Genomic DNA, 20974 nt, shown 5'->3' with positions numbered 1-20974 from the left:
AAAACACTTACACCCAACACAAATACAATAACCCTTAACAGTTTCCAAATACCCTAGCAGACCAATCAGAGACTGATATTTCAAAAGAACAACATCCCAACAATCTGCAGAAAGCAGTAGAATTTAACAGACAAGCAACCCTGCAAACTCACAAGCCTCAAGCTCCGCCCTTCACCCAATACCCCACCCCCTCTCAAAAGGGGGAGTGGCTAATCACAATACTTACAATGATGGCATTCATTGCTGAGGCTATGTCATAGACCAACCCTGCCAGGCGGGCTGCATATGTATATTCTCTCAAATCATCCTTCAACAACCTGAGAAACAGGTAAGTCATGTTGCAGTGCACCGGGTCTGCATATAGGTAGCGACTAGCAGGATGGAAGAAAGAAAAAAAGGGAGGGAAAAAAAGAACAAATGGAGTGATATTTATATGGAAGGTCATGACAAGACAAAAGGAAACGGGGTTGAGAGGGACCACAGACAGAGTATGAATATGCAGCCTCAGCTCCGGCGCTAATCTAAAGCTAGTCTACTTCTACACACGGGGGAAGAAACACTGAAAGAATGAGAGGAGTTTTTGAGGTGTAAAGGCCACAAACAAAGCTACATTTGGAGTTATCGCGCAGGCAGCAACCACTGGTAGTCATTTGTTTGTGTGTGAGGTTGGACTGGCAGCCCCGCAGGAGGAGCATGTTGGGAAACAGTGGCGTGGGGGATTGTAGGATACTTACATACATCCCATAGACGGTATTTTGGAGGTCATAGTTCAGGCCGGCTAGCTCGGCTGCATATGCATACTCGTTCAGGGAATCCTTGAGCAGCTCAAGGTACAAATACGCCATGTTACAATGCAACGGGTCCACGTACGCAAATGGGCTGTGGAAAAAAACGCATGTGATAAACCCTGTCACTTGTAACTTTTAGTAAGGGTCGATCTCTGAAAATTTTAATTAAATTAATTAATCTAATTTAACTTTCTTAATGGTTTAGAGTAGTTAAAGGGGAATTTAACAGGATTAAAAAAAGTAAAATTACTATTTCTATAACTTTAAAATGAGTTTAATTGGTCTACAGCAAAACAGTCTGACTCTGCATCACTGGTGGGTGAAAAAAAAATAAATAAATAAAATAAAAAAATAAAATAAATAAAATTTCAGTAAAACCGGAAGAACAATGAAGCTCACGACACCTGTCAAAAACATGCTCACATCATATTTCACATTAAAAGATATGAAAACAAATGACATATATCCTCATATTTAATGCTATAATTATATTTTGCATATTTTAAAAAAATAAAATATTTAATTGACAACTTCGTACCCCACCATTAGTTACTATTATGCAAAAACACAAATAGACAGATCACTAATATGTAGAGTTTTTTTTTATGCTGAACCTACCTGAAAAACTCAAAGTTTAAACAAGCCTTGGGTAGGAAAAACTTGTCATCCTGTTTGAACCAAACTTTGCTCATTGCTGTGTCCTAAAAAACAAAGAAAAGCAATTCAAGCAAAATGACTCCAAGTGTAAATTAGACAAAATGGATTTAAGCAAGACATACCTTTATCAAAGTGGGGACAGATGGGGAATCCTTCTCTAGAGGATAAATCTCAAAGTTTGTTGGGATGAATTCATTCTTCATTGGCAGTTTGAACTTTCCATTGAGGTCTGCATTTTGCCATTTCTGAAACAAAAAAAAGGGAAGGAAAATATTTATTTTTTTCCCCCTAAATTACGTAGAGTACACCAAAGTTAAAATGAGTCCCTAGAGTAGTTTATACACTACCAGTCAAAAGTTTTTGAACAATAGGAAATTTTTTTTTTTTTTTTTTTTTTTAAAAAGACACCTCTGTGGCTCACCAAACCTGCATTTATTTGATCCAAAGTAGAGCAAAAACAGTAACATTTTGAAATATTTTGACCATTTAAAATAACTGGTTTCTATTTGAATACATTTTAAAATTTAATTTATTCCTGTGATCAAAGCTGAATTTTCAGTATCGTTACTCCAGTCTTCAGAGTCACATGATCCTTCAGAAATCATAATATGCTGATTTGCTGTTCAAGAAACATTTTTTTATTATTATCAATATTTACAACAGGCAAGTAAATTTTTTCAGGATTCTTTGATGAATAGAAAGATCAGCATTTATTAAATAAAAACACATATACTCAGCTATTTTCAACAAATATTTTGAGCAGCAAATCAAAACATTAGAATGATTTCTGAAGGATCATGTGACACTAAAGACTGGAGTAATGATGCTAAAAATTCAGCTTTGAAATCACAGGAATAAGTTACATTTTAAAATATATTAAAATAGAAAATAGTTATTTTAAATAGTAAAAATGTCCAAAAAAAAAAAAAAAAAAAAAAAAAAAAAAAAAAAAAAAACCAACAACACCATACACAAATCTTATTGTTCAAAAACTTCTGACTGGTAGTGTAAGATTTTTACAAAATAAATCAAACTGTTTTTTTTTTTTTACCCATCCATTCACCACCAGTCCAAGCTGTGAATGAATGTGTTTGTGTACATGCTTTTAACAAAAATAACACAAATGAAATCAAACATGACAAAATCAAATGCGTCTCACCTTAATAGCCTCATCAGTAATGGCTTCTTGTTTATACTGCGTACCGTACCACTCCTCAGTCCGGTCCGTCTGTCCTTCAAATGATTTGGAGACAACGGCTACCCTAAAAGAAAAAAAAAAAAAAAAAAAAAAAAAAGTGAAGCCAAAAAGAATTGTAAGATCACTGCACCAGACACAGCATGACAGTCCATTTCTCACAACTCCCTTGGGGAAAATGGGCCATGCAGTTTTGCTTTTATCAGATCTTTGGCTCAGTAAATAGAATCAGAATTATGGTCATTATATCAATCAAAGGTTCAGGTTTCCCGGAGCTTCTCAATCTGTTGTGCAGGGTTTTAGATCAATGTGCCATTTCTGGATAATTTAGACGGTCCGGATCAATAGAAAACTTTTGAAACAATGTTGTGCTATTTTAGACTCCCCTGCAATCAATCAATTACATGAGGGCACAGAATAGGTTCAGTGTAAAAGCCTGAACGCTCTTTCCAGAATTAGCCCAAAAATCACAAGGTTACCAGCAGGATACAGCAGTCCCAAACTATTCACTCACTGCCCATTTCCTAGCGCACACAAAAGGGCAAGCGCTTTTTCAATCTGGCAAGCTTTAATTTGATTGATGCATTCACTTCCAGCACTCAGAGAGCAGAGATTTTTATTCAATTCTACTGGAAAACCAAAGCAGTGTTTACAAGTTACTGGGTTTCTACAATGTGCACTTCTGAGGAAGAACTAGACAGTGGATTTGGCAAAGTTTGTGACATTCACAAACACAGAATTAAAAGTAAACAGGATACAAGAGAAGATGCCATTTCAATTTCCAAAAAACCCACTGCTAAATGTCACAATAACCATGCTTGGTCATTTTAAATATGGTACAGATGGTGTCTAGCTGTCCACGTTGGCAGTTCTTGGCCAGAAAGGGCTAGATCGGATTTTCACAGATAGCCAGAAGTCCGGCTATGTGAGACTTTGGACATCTAGTGTTGCAGAGCTTTTAGCAAGGTCAGTGGCATAGCCAATCACACAAGAAGTGGTATGACAAGCAGCAAATCAACAGAACTAAATGCAAAGTCTTTTATCTCGACCTGAATGGTTTGAAAATACAGCAACCCTACAAGTGCACCCATCCCAAGAACAATACAAGAGTAGCAATGGTATGGGTTGAGATGCAGTTCAAACAGAGACAAATGCTCTTTTAAAGCTGGAAAGGAAATTGAATTTGAAAGCCTTCGTCACACTGGTGAGAATCTGAAGTGGGGATTCTTTCAAACAGCACGAAGATCCAGTTTCAAAAACACTTCAAGAACAGAATAAGCAAATCTGAGCCTAGTTTGGCCCTGAGCAGCAATACATTAAAGAAGCTGATATTGCTTTGCACAGGTTCGAATATGAAGCTCCTTCAACAGGTCTTTGAAGAGAGCAGCCAATGGCTGGATGTCTGTTTTAAACTAATCTCATCCTGAGGGGACACTAAACATCTTTCAGATCTATCCACAACATTTTCATCAGGGATAACACCTAGGGCTGGGTTTAAAAAAAAAAAAAAAAAAAAAAAAAAAAAAAAAAATTTGATTTTAATCGATTCATTTTTACAAAATACTGATTCTTAAATCCCAAGATTTGATTAGTCTATCCTGTTTTAATGAACATTGTAGTGCACCTCCCATCCAATAAATTGCAATAAGCTTTGTTCTTATTACAGTATTCAAACAACAAATGCCATTTTGGTGCCGTTTAATGTGGATTGGCAGATTGCTTTAGCACCCCAGTTCAAGTGAAGTCTCTTCCACTAAATACTAGTTTCAGCTTGAAATAAACATGAATAAGCATCTGAAGCATCCGTATGTTAAACGAGAGTACAACAATCCTTATCCCGTCTCATATAATCGTCTCAGTGTTTCTACCATGCAAAGACGTCAATATAACAGCTTGTAAACAATGTCATAGACCATCACATTTTCCTCAGAAAAACATACTGGATGACCATAAACTCGTTAGTCAGCTAGAAAAATGAATTCTAGAGAAGCATTTAGCTAAATATATGCACTATATAACATTTGTGACCGTGGACCACAAAAATCAGTCATCAGTCATGAAATTGCAATTTAGAAATTGCAGGAAAGTTAAATACATAAACTTTCCATTGATATATGGTTTGTTAGGATAGGACAATATTTGGCCGAGATACAACTATTTGAAAATCTGGAATCTGAGGGCGCTAAATAAATAAATAAATAAATATTGAGAACAACTGCCTTTAAAGGAGACCAAATGAAGCTCTTAGCAATGCATACAACTACTCTAAGCTTTGAGTCATTTATGGTAGGAAATTCACAAAATATATCTTCATGGAACATGGAAATCATCTTTACTTAATATCCTAATAATTTTTGGCATAAATGAAAAATCGATAATTTTGACCCATACAATGTATTTTTGTCTGTTACAAAAATACCTGTGCTACTTAAGACTGGTTTTACGGCCCAGGGTCACATTTATTATAATTTTTTACTGTTCTTCAATATTCATCAATATTCATTCAATATTCAATATGTGTGTGCTCACCTGACATTCTCCGGTCTCAGTTTATCAAGCACCATCTCAATCAGGTCTGGCCTAAACTCCTCCAGCAAATATTCTGCAGCCAAAACTGCCTCCAGCGGATAGTACTGACACACAGAGAAATCGGCATTACACTCAGAAATATGCTTTTTTGCCCTCAAAGATATCTGATCTTTTCATAACCTTTTTCAATGTTATATTAATAAATATAAAATGCCCTCAACCTTACATTTCCAAAGTGAAGAATGAGCCAGAAGCAATATTCTTGAAAATACAAAATAGGCATTTGTCTTTAAATCTCCAGCCAAGTAACACAACACTCTTCAATTAGTATATTGATGCAAACTGTTCCAAACACTATTTCTGAAGTAGACAGAATGCAGCATACTGTTGTATGCAGTGAACAAACAAAATTAAAATGAAAAACTGGCTATGATCTTCTGACAAAACACTGAGCAGCACCCTGATGACATGAGCAACTGTAGCCATGGTGACAACCTTTCAAGTCTTTCATGAGAGACACCTACATGCAGTAGTCCAGCCACTTTAGACGTGTATCCACGAGGACGTTCCTTATCCTTAAATCTAAAAGCCACAGTGTTCAAATCCTGTAAAACAAAAATGTAGAGACAATTCATTGTCAGTAGCACTGTATGAAAGTTATGAGAGGTTTGGAACAAGAACGTTTTCAGTTTAATATTCACAAGCCCTAGTCCATTTCATGTTTTAAGTGACAGCTTTTGATTTATTCATGCAAATTTGCCAAATTCTGTGACATTACGCATTATGCAGTAAATACCATTTTAATGACTGGGATTCATAAATCTTTACATTTTTTCCCACATTGTACCAAGCATGTTCATACCTTACACTCCTGAAAGACCCACTCTTGAGGGCCCTCTGTCCGCAGCTTCTGAATATACTGGAACATGTGGAAGATGATATCCTCGACATGCACTGGAAATACAGGAAATACAGCTCAAACCATCAAAAACACTGACCAGCACCATAACACACATGAGAACACCCTAGGTCCTTACACAGCCCCTCTTCTGTCAAGTCCACATTAATAATGAAGAACATGAATCCTCTGGCTCCTTCTTTCTGGCCTCCAACTAGCGTGTTCACCCATCCTGAGGAGAGATAAGAGAGCATCTATGAATCCATGGACACAATGCATGGCTGAGAACTAAGTTATATGGATCCAAGCCATTTTACAAGTCAAATGCAACCTTTAAGGTCCTTGCACACAGAGTCTGAAATTTTCATGTGTTTTTCTCAGATGCAAAAAACAGAAAATTGAATCTGATACAGATTTTTTTTTTTTTTTTTTATTGACGGATGAAAGTTTCGGATGTAGCGTACAAACATTGTTGACACGTTGAGGTTGCCTTTTTTTTTTTTTTTTTTTTTTTTTTTAACATGCAAAATTTCAGACAAGGACCTTTAGTTGCAAATCATCTTTAATTTTTTGCATGTTTTATTATTTGGCCACTCAAAAACCTAAACTCTCAAACTCTCTTACCTTTAGCTTTGAGCTCAGACAAAAGACTTCCTGGACCCTCATGTCCAATCAGATGGCCCAGATAATGGCCTGGATTTGATTTGTAGTACTTCTGCAGGTCTGGGATAGGGAAGGTCACATACAAGTTTCTAATGTCCTTGATTGGTACAACTTTATAAAATTGCTGCAGGGAAGAAAGAAAAATTGAAGACAGAATCAGACACTAAGAAAACAGCAGCAGAGAACTTTCCTTACAAGAAAAAGGGAATTATGCACTACAAATATGGGTTTAATACAGTAGAACTATTCATTCAAATTCAATGGGCATTATCTGCTGTTTGGGTTAAGTAAGATGTTGCGAAATTACTTTTATCTGGCAAAAATGTATTAAACTGATCAAAAATGACAGTAAAAATAATCTGTATTTTTAAATAAATGCTGTTCTTTTGAACATTCTATTAAACAAAGAATCTTGAAAAATATCAAGCAGCACAGCCGTTTACATTGATAGCAATAAGAAATGCTTCTTGAGCATAAAAATCAGCATATCAGAATGATTTCTGAAAGATCATGTGACACTGAAAACTGGAGTAATCACGCTGAAAATTCAGCTTTGCCATCACAAGAATAATTTGCATTTTAAAACATTAAAAACTATATATATTTTTTTTTAAGAATATTTCACAACATTATTGTTTTACTGAATTTATTACATAAATGCAACTTTGTATATTCAGTTTCACTGACCTCAGACTTTTGAACAGTAATGTATAATAACAAATGGTCAGCTCTGATGAAGCATGAAGCAGGTTTAGTGTGTAAGGTGCAAGACGCATGACTGAGGTTTAGATCTCACCCTCAGGTGTTCCTCCTGGAAAGGATGTGATGGGAATTCTGGGATGGGGACGTTCTTGTTCTCGACCTCACCAAAAAGCTTCACCACCATAGATGTCAAATCATCCAGCGACTCTGAAAAAACAAGACACAATGTTAAACTCAAACTGAAAACTTCATCTCTGCACCCTTCAGAATACATACTAGTCTGTGCAAAAACAAACAATGAATCATTCAACAGAATGACAAAGAACAAGGCAGATCTCATGAAAGATTCAGTGTCAGACTGCGACCGAAGAGAGAAACCTGCCGTGCCTTGAATGGAGCTCAAAGATCATTGTGTTTACTGTCAGCTACATTTACGTACAAATATCTGAGGCTGTTTGTTGAAGACTTGTGGATTTTTTTTTAACAGAGTGAATTGGAAAAGCTTGCAGATTGAAAAAAGGAAATGTTCTTCATCTACTAACAAGCACAAAATGTAAGAAATCGATTTAAGGTTTATGTGACCGATGACTGACCTCTGCCCAGCACACACAATCCCATCAGATTGGAGGAATAGTAGGTGGAGTGAAACTTGAGCAGTTCCTCACGGATATCAATGCCCTGTTGAGATGGTCTCGTCTCAAGGGTTAACTTATTGCCTTAAAAAGAGACAAATCACAAAAACAAATTAGTGGACAATAACCAGCATTGATAAGAATATACTGGACAGTCAATGGGCACTTGACGGTCTACGGCAGACCTGCCTGAATCAAAAAAATAAATAAATAAATAAATATTTCCTGCATTACCAATAATTGTATTTTGAAATAGATAGGTTTCAGCTACACCTTAAACTTTCTAATGCAGAAAGGCCTATTTAGCCATCAATAAACATTTATTTGACAGCATTCATTTCATCAATTGAATGCACAGAACAAACCACTGTTTTTTTTCTAAGAGCAAGCAAACCTTATATAACTCAAGGCCACCACCATCTGGCTATTCTGGGCAACTATAAATCTCAATAGGGTCTGGCTGCAGACATGCAATTGCATTTTCAGATGTGCACTCTCAGACCTGCGCTTCCAGACAACTGCACTTCCGGAAGTCTTTTTTAATTTGTATTTTGTTTTGTTTATTAATTTTTTTTTAATTGAATATCTCAACATTTTACAATGGTAGCCAGGTGGTGAAGAACCTAAAAAAAACAAAAAAAAAAAAAAAAAAAACTACGATGTCACTCGCAATCGCCACTTGCACTCTCAGCTATCTGCAACGTCACTTGCAGTGCACACAAAGACGCTGTGGTGGTTAAACGATTAAAACTAATGTAATAGCAGTTCCTGCAAGTCATCTGTATGAGATGAACACAAGACCTGTGGCCACAGAACAGCAGAATACGAACACAATGCGCAAAGTCTCTCGTTAAGCGTTTTCCTCCCGTAGAACATCATTAACACTTCATGTGGCTTAATGTATTAAGACAGTGCTATTAAAATATCAAATATGATATACAGTGTATTAATATAATCCATATGTATATAGTGTTTTCCTCCACAAAACGTGGCATAATGGACTAAGATAGACTAAACTTAATATGCTCCTCTTCATTATTAAAACAACTACAGACAGGCAGGTGAGCCCAGAATAAACGCAACGCCGCATTTATTCACGTTTTTCCCCATATAGAATAACTTCACAGCCCTTTTATATTATTGTCTTTGTCCATTATGCATTTTATTTATATTGATTTTCTTCAGGAGGAAAACGTCTATTTAACGCATTGTGTTCTGGGCACGTCTGCTTGCCTGTACGGAGTTGGTCCTTTTAAAATCACTTTATGCATTTCTTATTGTGCGTTCATATCTGCTGGTACATAGTTTATCAACAATAAGTTTTATACTGAACTGGTCTGTATCTTAGTCCGTTTTGCCACATTAAGTGTTTGTTGGGCAAGTAGGTATAAATGTGAAAGTTTGTGCATTGTATTCATGGCCATATGCTTGCCTCGAAGTACTTTAAAATGAATAAACTATATATAATCAAAATTGATTTTTTTTTTTAAATGGCACTTATTCTATCTAAATAGATTAAGCCATTTTAAGTGTTAATGGTTTTCTACAGGAGGAAAAAAGCTTAACGACTTATTGCGTTCATATTCAGCCGTTCTGTGGCCATGGATTTGCGGGTCTTGTCTTTATCTCCTACAGATGACTTGCAGGACCCTGTACGTTCTGCTATTAAATTAGTTTTAATCATTTAATCACCACAGCGCCTTGTCTCCATAGGCAATACACACGATTTGTGTGGATTGAAAGTGACGTCGCAGGTAGCAGAAAGAGTACAAGTGGCGATTGTGAGTGACATTGTAATTTAGTTTTTTTCCCCTTGTCTTCACCACCTGGCTACTGTTGTAAAACGTTAAGGGATTCGGTTTAAAAAATATATATATAAAAATAAAAATAAAAAAAGACTGCAAGTGACGTCAGATGAAAGTGCAGGCATCTGAGAGTGCAGGTTCAGAGAGTGCAGATCTGAAAATGCAAGTGCATGTCTGCAGCCAGACTCTTCTCATAAATCTTCTCAAAGTAGATTAAGCTAAATCGATCTACACATTATCCTCCAGCTTTCTGCCGTCCTTCACTGAGAATGAAGTACAGACTACATTTACAGTAGCCTGTGGCGGGAAAACAGAAGGTTTTAAAGAATCTTAGGTCTTAAAACAGACAAGACAGGACAGCATCCAGATGAAAGAAATTAAATCAGGCATAAAGGATTTCCATACCAGTGCCAAACTTGCTAAAAGGATGTTTGGGGTTCCCAGTGGCTTTCTCCAACTGAAACAGCCGCCATGCGTCATTCATGAGGTTCTTCTCATGTTCTGAATCCACTGCATTCACCTCTCGGTCCTTACAGCTCTCATCAAACAGCGGACAGAGGAAAAACTGGGCAAATCTATGAGACAAAGTCAGGAAAACACCATTTAATGCACTATATAGATAAAGTCTGTTCAATCAATGTCAGCTTACAACTGCAAAACACTACATGTTCCTGTTTGAAGTTATTTGCATAAATAAAATCTCAAAATAAAAACCATGCAAATTGACACAAAGAACAACTGCCATGCAAATAAATGTACACAGTGAGAGTAGCACTGCTGCAGTGATGTGGTGATCTGCACTGGTTTAAAAATTATATATAAAAAAAATAAAATAAATAATAATAATAATAATAATAAATCATAAATTCACAGCATAAATTAAATTCAAGAGCTGCCATAATCCTTTTATAATCCAGTGAGTCAGACATTAAAAAGGACAAATGGACCCTGGATCACAAAACCAGTCATAAGGGTCAACTGAGATCTATACAACATCTGGGGAAAAAAAAAAAAAAAAAAAAAAAAAACCTTTTGTTCATGTATGGTATGTTAGGATAGGACAATATTTGGCCAAGATACAACCATTACAAAAAAATAAAAAATAAAAAATTATATATAAAGTTGACGTTCTTAGCAATGCATGTTACTAATCAAATTAAGTTGATATTTACAGTAGGAAATTTACAAAATATCTTCAAAGAACGGGGTCATTACTTAATAACCCAATGTTTTTTGGCATAAAAGAAATCTATAATTTTGACCTATACAATGCATTGTTGGCTATTGCTACAAATATACCCATTACGACTTATGACTGGTTTTGTGGTCCAGGGTCACAAATGGCAAACTTAAGTGCACCTATAAAGACTTTAAGATGCATCTAAGCATCCAAACACTTCAAAAACTGTGCATTGCATCTTTGCAAGTGTAACATTCTTTATTGCAAACTACAGTTAAGAATATTTACTTTTGCTACAGAACACATTAACATATACACTGGTTGACAAATGAGAATTTCAGAGTAGCAGGTGCACTTTCAAAAATCCAATTCAATGTGTCCGATTGATTTCTAATGATTGCTCATGTCTGCCTCAGCTTTTTTCCACACCCTCAAAGTGCATCCTACACACTCCTACCTGTCGAACCAGTCAAAAAAGTGCTTTCTAGAGTGCCCGGTCTGATACGTTTGCAAAATTCTTAGTCATGACCCAGTTTTTGGAGATTAATCATGAATCATTCAAATGTTTCAATGAGCAGGTGGTGTTCTGGGTCACAGGAGCAGATGGGCTCTGGGGGAAACTCTCCTCTCTATATCCCAGCAACCTGATTCCTCCTGGACATGTAACTCTACACTGAAAGGCATCGTAACACCTGAAGGTCTGAATCCTGTTCACCTTTTCATAAGTTCAAAGCGCGCACGTTGCTCTTCAGTACCTAAAACAGACCAGATGGCTCTTTAATAATTCACCATTTGCTCTTTTTTTGGATTCATTTACCTGTCCAAAGCCCCTTGTAGATGTTCATGGGATACGTCGAAATAGTAATTGGTGTGCTCTCCACTAGTGAAGGCATTGGAGCTGCCGGCGTGCTCGCTCAAAAACTGACTGTACTCGTTTTCTTTGGGGTACTTCTCGGTTCCCAGAAACAGCATGTGCTCACAGAAGTGGGCCAGTCCTGAAATGTTCTCGGGATCTGACAAAGAACCTGCAGGATAGTAAGAAAAGAAAAGCAGGAGATTAGGCACTTCAAGAAAATGCCAATAGCTTGCAGTGACATAGAAAGACTGCTTGACAAACTTGTAAGTCAAGTTGACTTCACTGGATGATGACATGTTCAGGCATATTTAAGAACCTCATGCTTAAATCCATAGTCACAGAGGTCAGACAAAGGTCTGTAGGATGGTAAGCTACAGCGTTCATGGCATTAGAGCACTTAAACAACCAGTTGTGGCTGGTCGCACAAACTACTTTGTTCTTAAAAGTTAGTCATCTAATTTTTTCCTGCAAGACTGGTTGTAACGTTTAGAAGTCAGTCACATAAAAACCGGTCTTGAATTGAATCCAAAATTGAAATGTAATCCAAAAAGTGAGACAGATTACCTGCTAGTCCATCAAATTAATTCTTAAGACAGTCTTAACACGATAACTATGTTCATTCAACTGGCCTCATATCTACCACAATATACTAGTCCAGTCCTGGAGAGCCGCAGCCCTGCAGAGTTCGGCTCCAACCCTATTAAAACTCACCTGCCTGTTGCTTTCTAGTAACACCCTCAGACCTTGATTAGCTTGTTCAGGTGTGTTTGATTAGGGTTGAAGCAAAACTATGCAGGGCTGCAGCTCTCCAGTACCAACGTTTGCCACCCCTGTACTAGTCAGTCAGACAGGTTTCCAAGTCTTTAGGCATTGTTCAGACAGGCAGCACAAATCCAATTCAAATCCATTTTTGTTAAATTGGGATTTATACATCACTTGAAAACTGAATAAATAAGCTTTTCACTGACATTGGTTTGTTAGGATAGGACCATATTTGGCAGAGACACAACTATTTGAAAAATCTGGAACTGCAAAAAAAAACACCTTTAAAGTTGTCTAAATGAAGTTCTTAGCAATAAATATTACTAATTAAAAAAAATAAGTTGAGATACATTTACAAAATATCTTCATGGAACATGATCTTTAGGACCTAATATCCTAATGATTTTTGGCATAAAAAAAAAAAAAAAAAAAAAAAAAAAAAAAAAAAAAAAAAAAAAAAAAAAAAAAAAATCGATCATTCTGACCCATACAATGTATTTTTGGCTATTGCTATAAATATACCCGTGCTGCTTAAGACTGCTTTTGTGGTCCAGTCACAAATTGAGAAAATTAAAATATGCAAATATGCATGAACAAATGTATAAGTTAATAAGTTGCACTAGAATCATTTCATGATTCATTTACCCCACAACTATTTCTACAAAATCTAATGTTGAAAATGAATGCGTTTGAAGAAACAAAATTTCCTGTAAAACATTGTTACATTGAAATAAACGCAAGTTACACAACCTGATTCATAAATGATTTAAACATTCTTTCTGCTTGTTTTGCACTAATAAGTACCACTGACTGCATTGTCTTTTGAGCCAGTCCTTTGATCCTTTTCAGATTTAAAAGCTTATTGATATAGCGTTCAGTGCAGTCAAATGTGATTCTTGTCTTATCAAATAACTCAAGTTTAAGATCTAATCTAGATCTCTTCTTAGACATTACCACCATTTCATTCAGTGGACTTTTTTTTTTTTTTTTTTTTTTTTTTTGCCTTCTAAAGTGACTTGGTTGTTGAAAGCTGCACTTTCAGGCATCAGTAAAGCCCACCCGCAAGTCTGTGCTGACACACTGGACAGCACTTCAGCTGCAATTCGAATCGATTGTTTAAAAGTTATTTTTTCTTAATAATAATCTGAAAAGATTCAATGCGACACAATGACGGCTTCAATGACTTGTACAGAGTGGTCTGTTCAGAAACTAAATTATTTAAAACTCTCGTGGGCTTTGAGTTCCACTCTGCAACGGAGACATAAAACCAGGACAAGGACGGCTGTCAAGGTCTGGGACTATTAAAAGTTGCTTTTTGTGAAGTGGAAAGCTACAGAGAGACAGACAGAAGCATCCCAATCAATTCTGTTAAAATGTAGTTATTGATGGCGAATAATGATAAGTCGATGCTGAGACGTCCTTCAGGTTAATAATAAATAGCCTGTGTTAAAATAAAAGGGATCAGAAAGCAATACGCGGAAAGTAGTACGCAAACAATATAGACGGCAAACCATTTCTGTTTACCTATGTGGACATCCAGCGCGGCTGATGATTTGTCAGTGGTGGGGTCACTGATGAGAACGGCTTTCAGGCCATTCGTAAACTCAAGTCCTCGATACTCCCGTTTGTCTTCTGGAGAGCGAATGATATCGCTCACCACTCTTTTTACAGCCGGATCACTCATTCTGATGGCGACAGTTGAGACACGTCTGGATAAACAAAAGAAAGTTAAATGGCCTGGCATTAATAAACAAACTTTTTATGGTTGACATTGAGGAAGGAGGAGTTTCAAAGGGTAAACACAGTCCAAACCTATGACATATACATATGACATATGTGACCCCGGACCACAAAACCAATCTTAAATAGCACAGGTACACTATGTGGGTCAAACTTACTGATTTTTCTTTTATGCCAAAAATCAGTATATGTGACCCTGGACCACAAAACCAGTCTTAAGTCACTGGGGTATATTTGTAGCAATAGCCAAAAATACATTGTACAGGTAAAAATTACTGATTTCTCATTTATGCCAAAAATCATTAGGAAATTAAGTAAAGATAATGTTTCATTAAGATATTTAGTAAAATTCCTACTGTAAATATATCAAAACTTAATTTTTGATTAGTAATATGCATTAGTAGGAGCTTCATTTGGACAACTTTAAAGACGATTTTCTCAATATTTTGATTTTTTTTGCACCCTGAGATTCCATTTATTCAAATGGTTGTATCTCAGCCAGATATTGCCCTATCATAACAAACCATACATCTATGGAAAGCTTTATTCAGCTTTCAGATGATATATAAAGCTCAATTTCGAAAAATTGACCCTTATGACTGGTTTTGTGGTCCAGGGTCGCATATTAAGTAAAGATAATGTTCCATGAATAGATCTTATAAATGTCCTACCATAAATATATCAAAGCTTAATTTTTTAAATTGGTTTTGTGCACTGCTAAGAACTTCATTTGGACAATTTTAAAGGCGATTATCTCAATATTTAGATTTTGGTTTCACACCCTCAGATTCCAGATATTCAAATAGCTAAAATCTCAGTCAAATATTGTCTTGTCCTAATAAACAATATAATAATAGAAAGCGAATTTGTTCTGCTTTCAGATGATGATGATTTAAAAAAAAAAAAAAGATCAGCATGTGAATTAAAACGTCATTCAATTGTATAAGGTTTTATTTCTTTAGTTAAACTTTAGTGCTAGATTTAGTTTAAATGGTTACTACTTTGACAGAACTGTTAGTAAGTGCCCGTTTAATCCATTTGTTTAATTGAAACTTAAGCTTAGTCTACATTAGTGGTTTAGTTCAAGTGCAAGTTTAGTCTGTTTAAGCGACATTGTGTCTTGGTTGAAGTGTACATTTAAACGGTTTAGTTTAAGAGTGAATTGAGATTAGGTTAAGTACGTTAGTTATTTTACGTGTAAGTGATTTAGCGTGTGTAAGTCTAAGTTTAAGCAGTCGAGTCGGCTTCCAGCGTTTTCGTGGAGCTTTAAGTTTTAAACTGACTTACTGTTAAATTATATAAAAACCAACGACAAATTCAACAGACTTTTTAGAATTTAAACAAAAAACATGTTGAGACATTGTAAAATACTGTGTCATGAGCTAAAGCTATCGCACCCGATAGCAACACACGAGCCTGACGCCATCGAACCGGGCCGCCGCTAAACAAACAAAGAAAACAAAACATACATTTGACACTTACCTAATAGTTCGAATGAAAAGTGTGGATAATATCATAAAATTTGAAGATAACTCGCTGTAAATGCACACCGGCTAACACATTTCTGCATACTTCAGTACTGGATAACAAAACTCTGCCGAAGACGTCAGGACGCCATGATTTCTGCAGACAAAACCAATCAATCCCAGATCAGCCGCAAGCCGCTTTTATGTGCCGTTCACTGATTTACATTTAATATACGATATTAACGATTACACATATGTATAAACACAGGTGGAACGTGTATTGGTGTCAAAAATGTTTAAATTACCCATCTGTTTTCCTGAAGTAGTTGGAATTGCTTAGTCACGCCTTGCCGACGATTGACGTTACGAAACAAACCACACCCACATCCAGGTTTAGTAGCGAGCACGTTGAGTATTTAAAGAGACATCTGATTTAAGCGTCCAGCTGTCGATCTTTTTTTTTTGTCTCTCTCTGGGTTGTGATGTGCTAGTGACATAATCTTCAATATTTTACTTATCTAATCTTTTGTTTTTATTCTTATTCTTTTGTAACAGTGTAGACATGATGCAAACATGAAGATTATGGGTTAAAGCATATAATATGTAAAAGGGAAAGTGTGCTTTATGTTTTAAATTCATATTGTTTGCTGTAATATTTAATCATTTAAATTTTGAAATGGTTTGACAAATTAAGATCTAGACTAAGTATGTCATACTGCAGGTCTTTCTGACAGGTAGAAGTACCAGTGTTGGGAAGGTTACTTTGGAAATGTAATAGGTTACAGATTACAAGTTACTTGATTTAAAATGTAATAAGTAGTGTAACTTTTCAATTACTTTATTAAAGTAATGTAGCATTACTTTTTAATTACTTTTCTAAATTTCTTATATTTTATAACTGTTAATCATTTTGAAACAGAGGCAGAGTTAACCTTACAGTAGCACTTAACACTGATTACTGTCAGACGTTATCCTTTATCACCTGAATTAAGATTATAATAAGTAAGGGATAGCATACATCTTTATTTGCGATAACAACTGGCTGGATGTATTACATTATTTCACTTATTACACAGCTGCTTGAAAGATTATTTAGATTATTTATTCGTGTCAAAATAATTAGACACAAAACACTGATCTGAGTTGAAATATTTGAATGCAAAGCTTCCATGAAGAAACCAGTCGCTAACAAGCGGCAAGTTTAAACTAGACAGATATTTTAGGGATACAGTGCAGTCATACCACTTTTCTTACACAACATTTCACCATATATTGTGCACATAATATTGAATTGAGCTTTAATATTTTATTAGCTAACCAAACACAAAGCTTCCGCCAAGAAAAACTATCAAGCGTATAGCGCCGACTTAAGTTGCCTGGATGAGTCTGTGTTATTAGCTTTTACCAGTTGTTATCAGGGAATAACAGCCCTTGGAATGTCATGAATCACCAATCAGAATCAAGCATTCAACAGACCCGTGTAATAATTTAATTTAAAGCACAGCCACCACAAATTCAGACTTAACACCTCTTATTTACTTTGAGATCATTGTGAGGTCACATACAGATTTGAAATCATAACAAGAAATAGTTTAACAGCTTTGATACTGGTTTTGAAATCAAATGTTTGCATAGTTATGACAGGAAACACTAGCATCTAACCATGCATTGGAAAAAACAATTAATGTTAAAAAATAAAGTATATGCATAAACCCAAATAGGAAATAAAACGTTATCGAATAAGCGTGTGTCCTATTCTGTGTCCTAAACTCCTGAAACACTGGTGTCTCATTTTTGAGCAGTCAATGCAATTTATAAAAGAAAAGTCAATTGTATGTGGGTGTTGGTATGTGAACAAATTCAGTAATTTCCTTTGTAATTTCTGTCATTTTTCAAAAGTAACTGTAATTTAATTACACATTTTTTCTCAGTAACTGTAACTAATTACAATTACATTTATTTTGTAATTAAATTACGTAATTCCGTTACATGTAACTAGTTACTCCCCAACACTGAGAAGTACAGATATTCATGTTTAAAAATACTCTGGTAAAAGTAGAAGTACTGACTACACTTACTTTTTACTTAAGTAAAAAGTACCCATTGCTACTACCTGTTACCTGTTTACATTAATACAAAATAACTTACATTTACAATGTGTTAGCTAATGAATGTGTCAAGGCTAAACAACCACCATGTAGAACAGGGCTGGAATGAGACAAAATTTCAACCCGGGAAATTTCACACTCATCCAGGCCATCGCATACACCTACAACAAATTCTGAAACCATGGACAACCCTATTTTTTGTTTGTTTGTTTTTTGTTTTTGTATGGCCATCACATTTAAATAAATATTTAAAACCTTCACTTTCATTTTCTCGTGACTCGAGAATGGAGTGGAAGCGCACAGGTGAATCATACAGGCAAAACTACCAACCTGTCAGTACTTCAAGTGCAGTTCAGGTTTATCTGTAAACAGGCTGCTAAGAGTTGCTAACAGTTTAATGCTTAACTAAGTAAACAGACAAAACTAAAATAAATTACTATCATCACTCAAAATACTCTATGCTAAAGGACATCATTATTATCTACTGTAAAGTTACAGTAGTAATTTAGCAAACAAATGTTATAAAACATCATTTTGTAATATGTTCAGAGGGAGCTAGGGCAGATAACAATACAACCCTTACGAAAATTAAAACCAAAATTCATGGTTATTATACTTAAACCATGGTAACCAAAACTGAACCATGGATTTGCTACACTAACCATAAACTAACCATGAGATGTGTAGTAAAACTATGGTTACAGTTAAATTGAAACAGATTGTAATCATCCGCCAAACAGAAAAACATGGTTACTATACATTTACTGTAATAAACAATAGTTAATTTTGGTAAGAGAATAATATGACTCATGATAATGCAATAACATGTACACTATTTTTCTGTAAACATATTGTCATTATGAAATCATTATTGTATTAATTTTGACATTTAGGCAATTTAGAAAATATAGCTTTCTTAATTCTATAGTATTTAAGCCAATTTAAGATAAAACACCCGGTCATAATGTAATACTTCAAATTGAACTTAAAATTGTTATTGCAAATAAAATATAATGAGGTGGTCGTTTTGCAACAAGGTGGAGACAGTTCTGCTCATAACAGTAAATGGCTGATTGGAAAAGTGAGGGCTACAAGAAAATTAGTGAAAAAAGCAAACACACACAAAGTAAGATGCAGAGAGATATCACTGAAAATTAAGAGACTGAAAAGGAAAATGGAAGTGAAGGTTCAAGAGAGAGCCTCTTTCTTATTTTGCTTGTCCCCAACCTAAGGTTTTAAATATTTATTTAAATGTGATGGCCATACAAAAACAAACAAACAAACAAACAAAATAGGGTTGTCCGTGGTTTCAGAATTTGTTGTAGGTGTATGCGATGGCCTGGATGAGTGTGAAATTTTGTCCCACTCCGGTCCTGTTCTACATGGTGGCTGTTTAACCTTGAAACATTAGCTAACAAATTTTAAATGTAAGTTGTTTTGTATTAATGTGTCAATATGTGAGGTCCAGTTACCAGCGTGACACTTAAACAGGTAGTAGTAATGGGTACTTTTTACTTAAGTACATGTCTGAGCTTATACTTCTTTACTTTAACTTAAGTAAAAAAGTGTACTTTTACTTTTACCAGAGTATTTTTGAACATGAGTATCTGTACTTCTACTTAAGTGAAGGATATGTGTACTTTTGCCATCTGTTTGTTTGATAAATTACTACTGTAACTTTACAGTAGATAATAATGATGTCCTTTAGCATAAGTATTTTGAGTGATGATAGTCATCGTTTTGTTTATAGTGCTTAGTTAAGCATTAAACTGTTAGCAACTCTTAGCAGCCTGTTGATGAATCTGACCTGCATTTGAAGTCCTGAACAGGACAGTAGTTTTGCCACTATGATTCACTCCATTCTCAAGTCACTCGAAATGATTACTTTCTTAGAAAGCATTTTGGCTCCATGATATCGATCCATGATTTATTGCTGATTAAAACTAAAGTAACCAGCCTGGTTTGAAAATGTAAGAAGTAGAAAGTACAGATATTTGTGTAAACATGTGAGGAGTAAAAGTAAAAAGTAGCCGGAAAAATAAATAGTGAAGTAAAGTACTGATACCAGAAAAATCTAAGTATTTGTACTTCGTTACTCCCCATCTCTGATCATAACGACCTCAGATAGGAACAAGAACACATCACCACTATAAAAACAAACAAACTGCAATTTACTGCCCCTAAAACAATTTAAAAAAAAGTTAGATAGTTTCCAGGCTTCCTGTTATTTTGGTTTAAAGCACAGAAAACGGACTTCTGAGAAGCATGTGTAATGCTAAGTGTTACTGATTACAACAATAACATAATACATGCACGTTTGTTCAAATACAGTGAACATTATAAAATTACACTACCTGTTAAAGAATGTTGTTTTTTTAAAGAAATCTCTTTCCGCTCACCAAGCTTGCATTTATTTGATCCAATATACAGCAAAAGCAGTAATATTGTGAAATATGTGTAGTATTTAAAATAACTGTTTTCTATTTGAATATATTTGAAAATGTAATTTATTAATATTTGAAAATTAATTTATTCTTGTGATCAAAGCATCATTACTCCAGTCTTCAGTATCAAATGATCCCTCAGAAATCATTCTAATATGCTGATTTGCTGTTCAAGAAACATTTATTATTATTATCAATATTTAAAATAGTTGAGTACATTTTTTCAGGATTCTTTGATGAATGCAAAGATCCAAAGATCAGCATTTATCTGAAATAAAAATAAAGAGCTTTTGTAACATTATACACTATACATTCAAAAGCTTTTAGTCAGTATCATTTTTTGTGTGGGGGGAAAGAATTTATAGAAATTAATACTTTTATTTAGCTAGGATGCTTTAAATTGATCAAATGGTGATAAATGGTGATAAAGACATTTATAATGTTACAAAAGATTTCTATTTCAAATAAATGCTGTTCTTCTGAACTTTCTGTTCATCAAAGAAACCTGAAAACATTTTGCTCAGCTGTTTTTGACAACAACAACAATAA

At 35.0% G+C, this 20974-nt stretch overlaps 1 protein-coding gene across 3 annotated transcripts in view; it reads right to left on the bottom strand.

Moving 5' to 3' along the window:
• Window positions 1-16249, bottom strand: part of ide (insulin-degrading enzyme) — a 29576-nt gene extending 13327 nt beyond the window's left edge. The window contains exons 1-16 of one of the 3 annotated variants that reach the window (XM_051125590.1): window positions 16179-16249; window positions 15890-16030; window positions 14192-14376; window positions 11867-12074; window positions 10275-10444; window positions 8026-8148; window positions 7527-7639; window positions 6692-6854; window positions 6207-6299; window positions 6032-6123; window positions 5694-5774; window positions 5170-5273; window positions 2605-2707; window positions 1568-1690; window positions 1407-1489; window positions 735-879 (exon numbers count right to left, since the gene is read on the bottom strand). In XM_051125590.1, the coding sequence (XP_050981547.1) occupies window positions 735-879; window positions 1407-1489; window positions 1568-1690; window positions 2605-2707; window positions 5170-5273; window positions 5694-5774; window positions 6032-6123; window positions 6207-6299; window positions 6692-6854; window positions 7527-7639; window positions 8026-8148; window positions 10275-10444; window positions 11867-12074; window positions 14192-14376; window positions 15890-15924 (1821 nt within the window). In that variant the 5' untranslated portion in view covers window positions 15925-16030; window positions 16179-16249. The other 2 variants (XM_051125589.1, XM_051125592.1) reach the window with 2 other exon arrangements.
• Between the last annotated feature and the right edge of the window lie 4725 nt (window positions 16250-20974).

Source organism: Labeo rohita, chromosome 13 (genome assembly GCF_022985175.1).
Source record: "Labeo rohita strain BAU-BD-2019 chromosome 13, IGBB_LRoh.1.0, whole genome shotgun sequence".
NCBI classification, from domain to species: Eukaryota; Metazoa; Chordata; class Actinopteri; order Cypriniformes; family Cyprinidae; genus Labeo; species Labeo rohita.
This window is presented reverse-complemented; position numbering and strand designations above follow the sequence as displayed.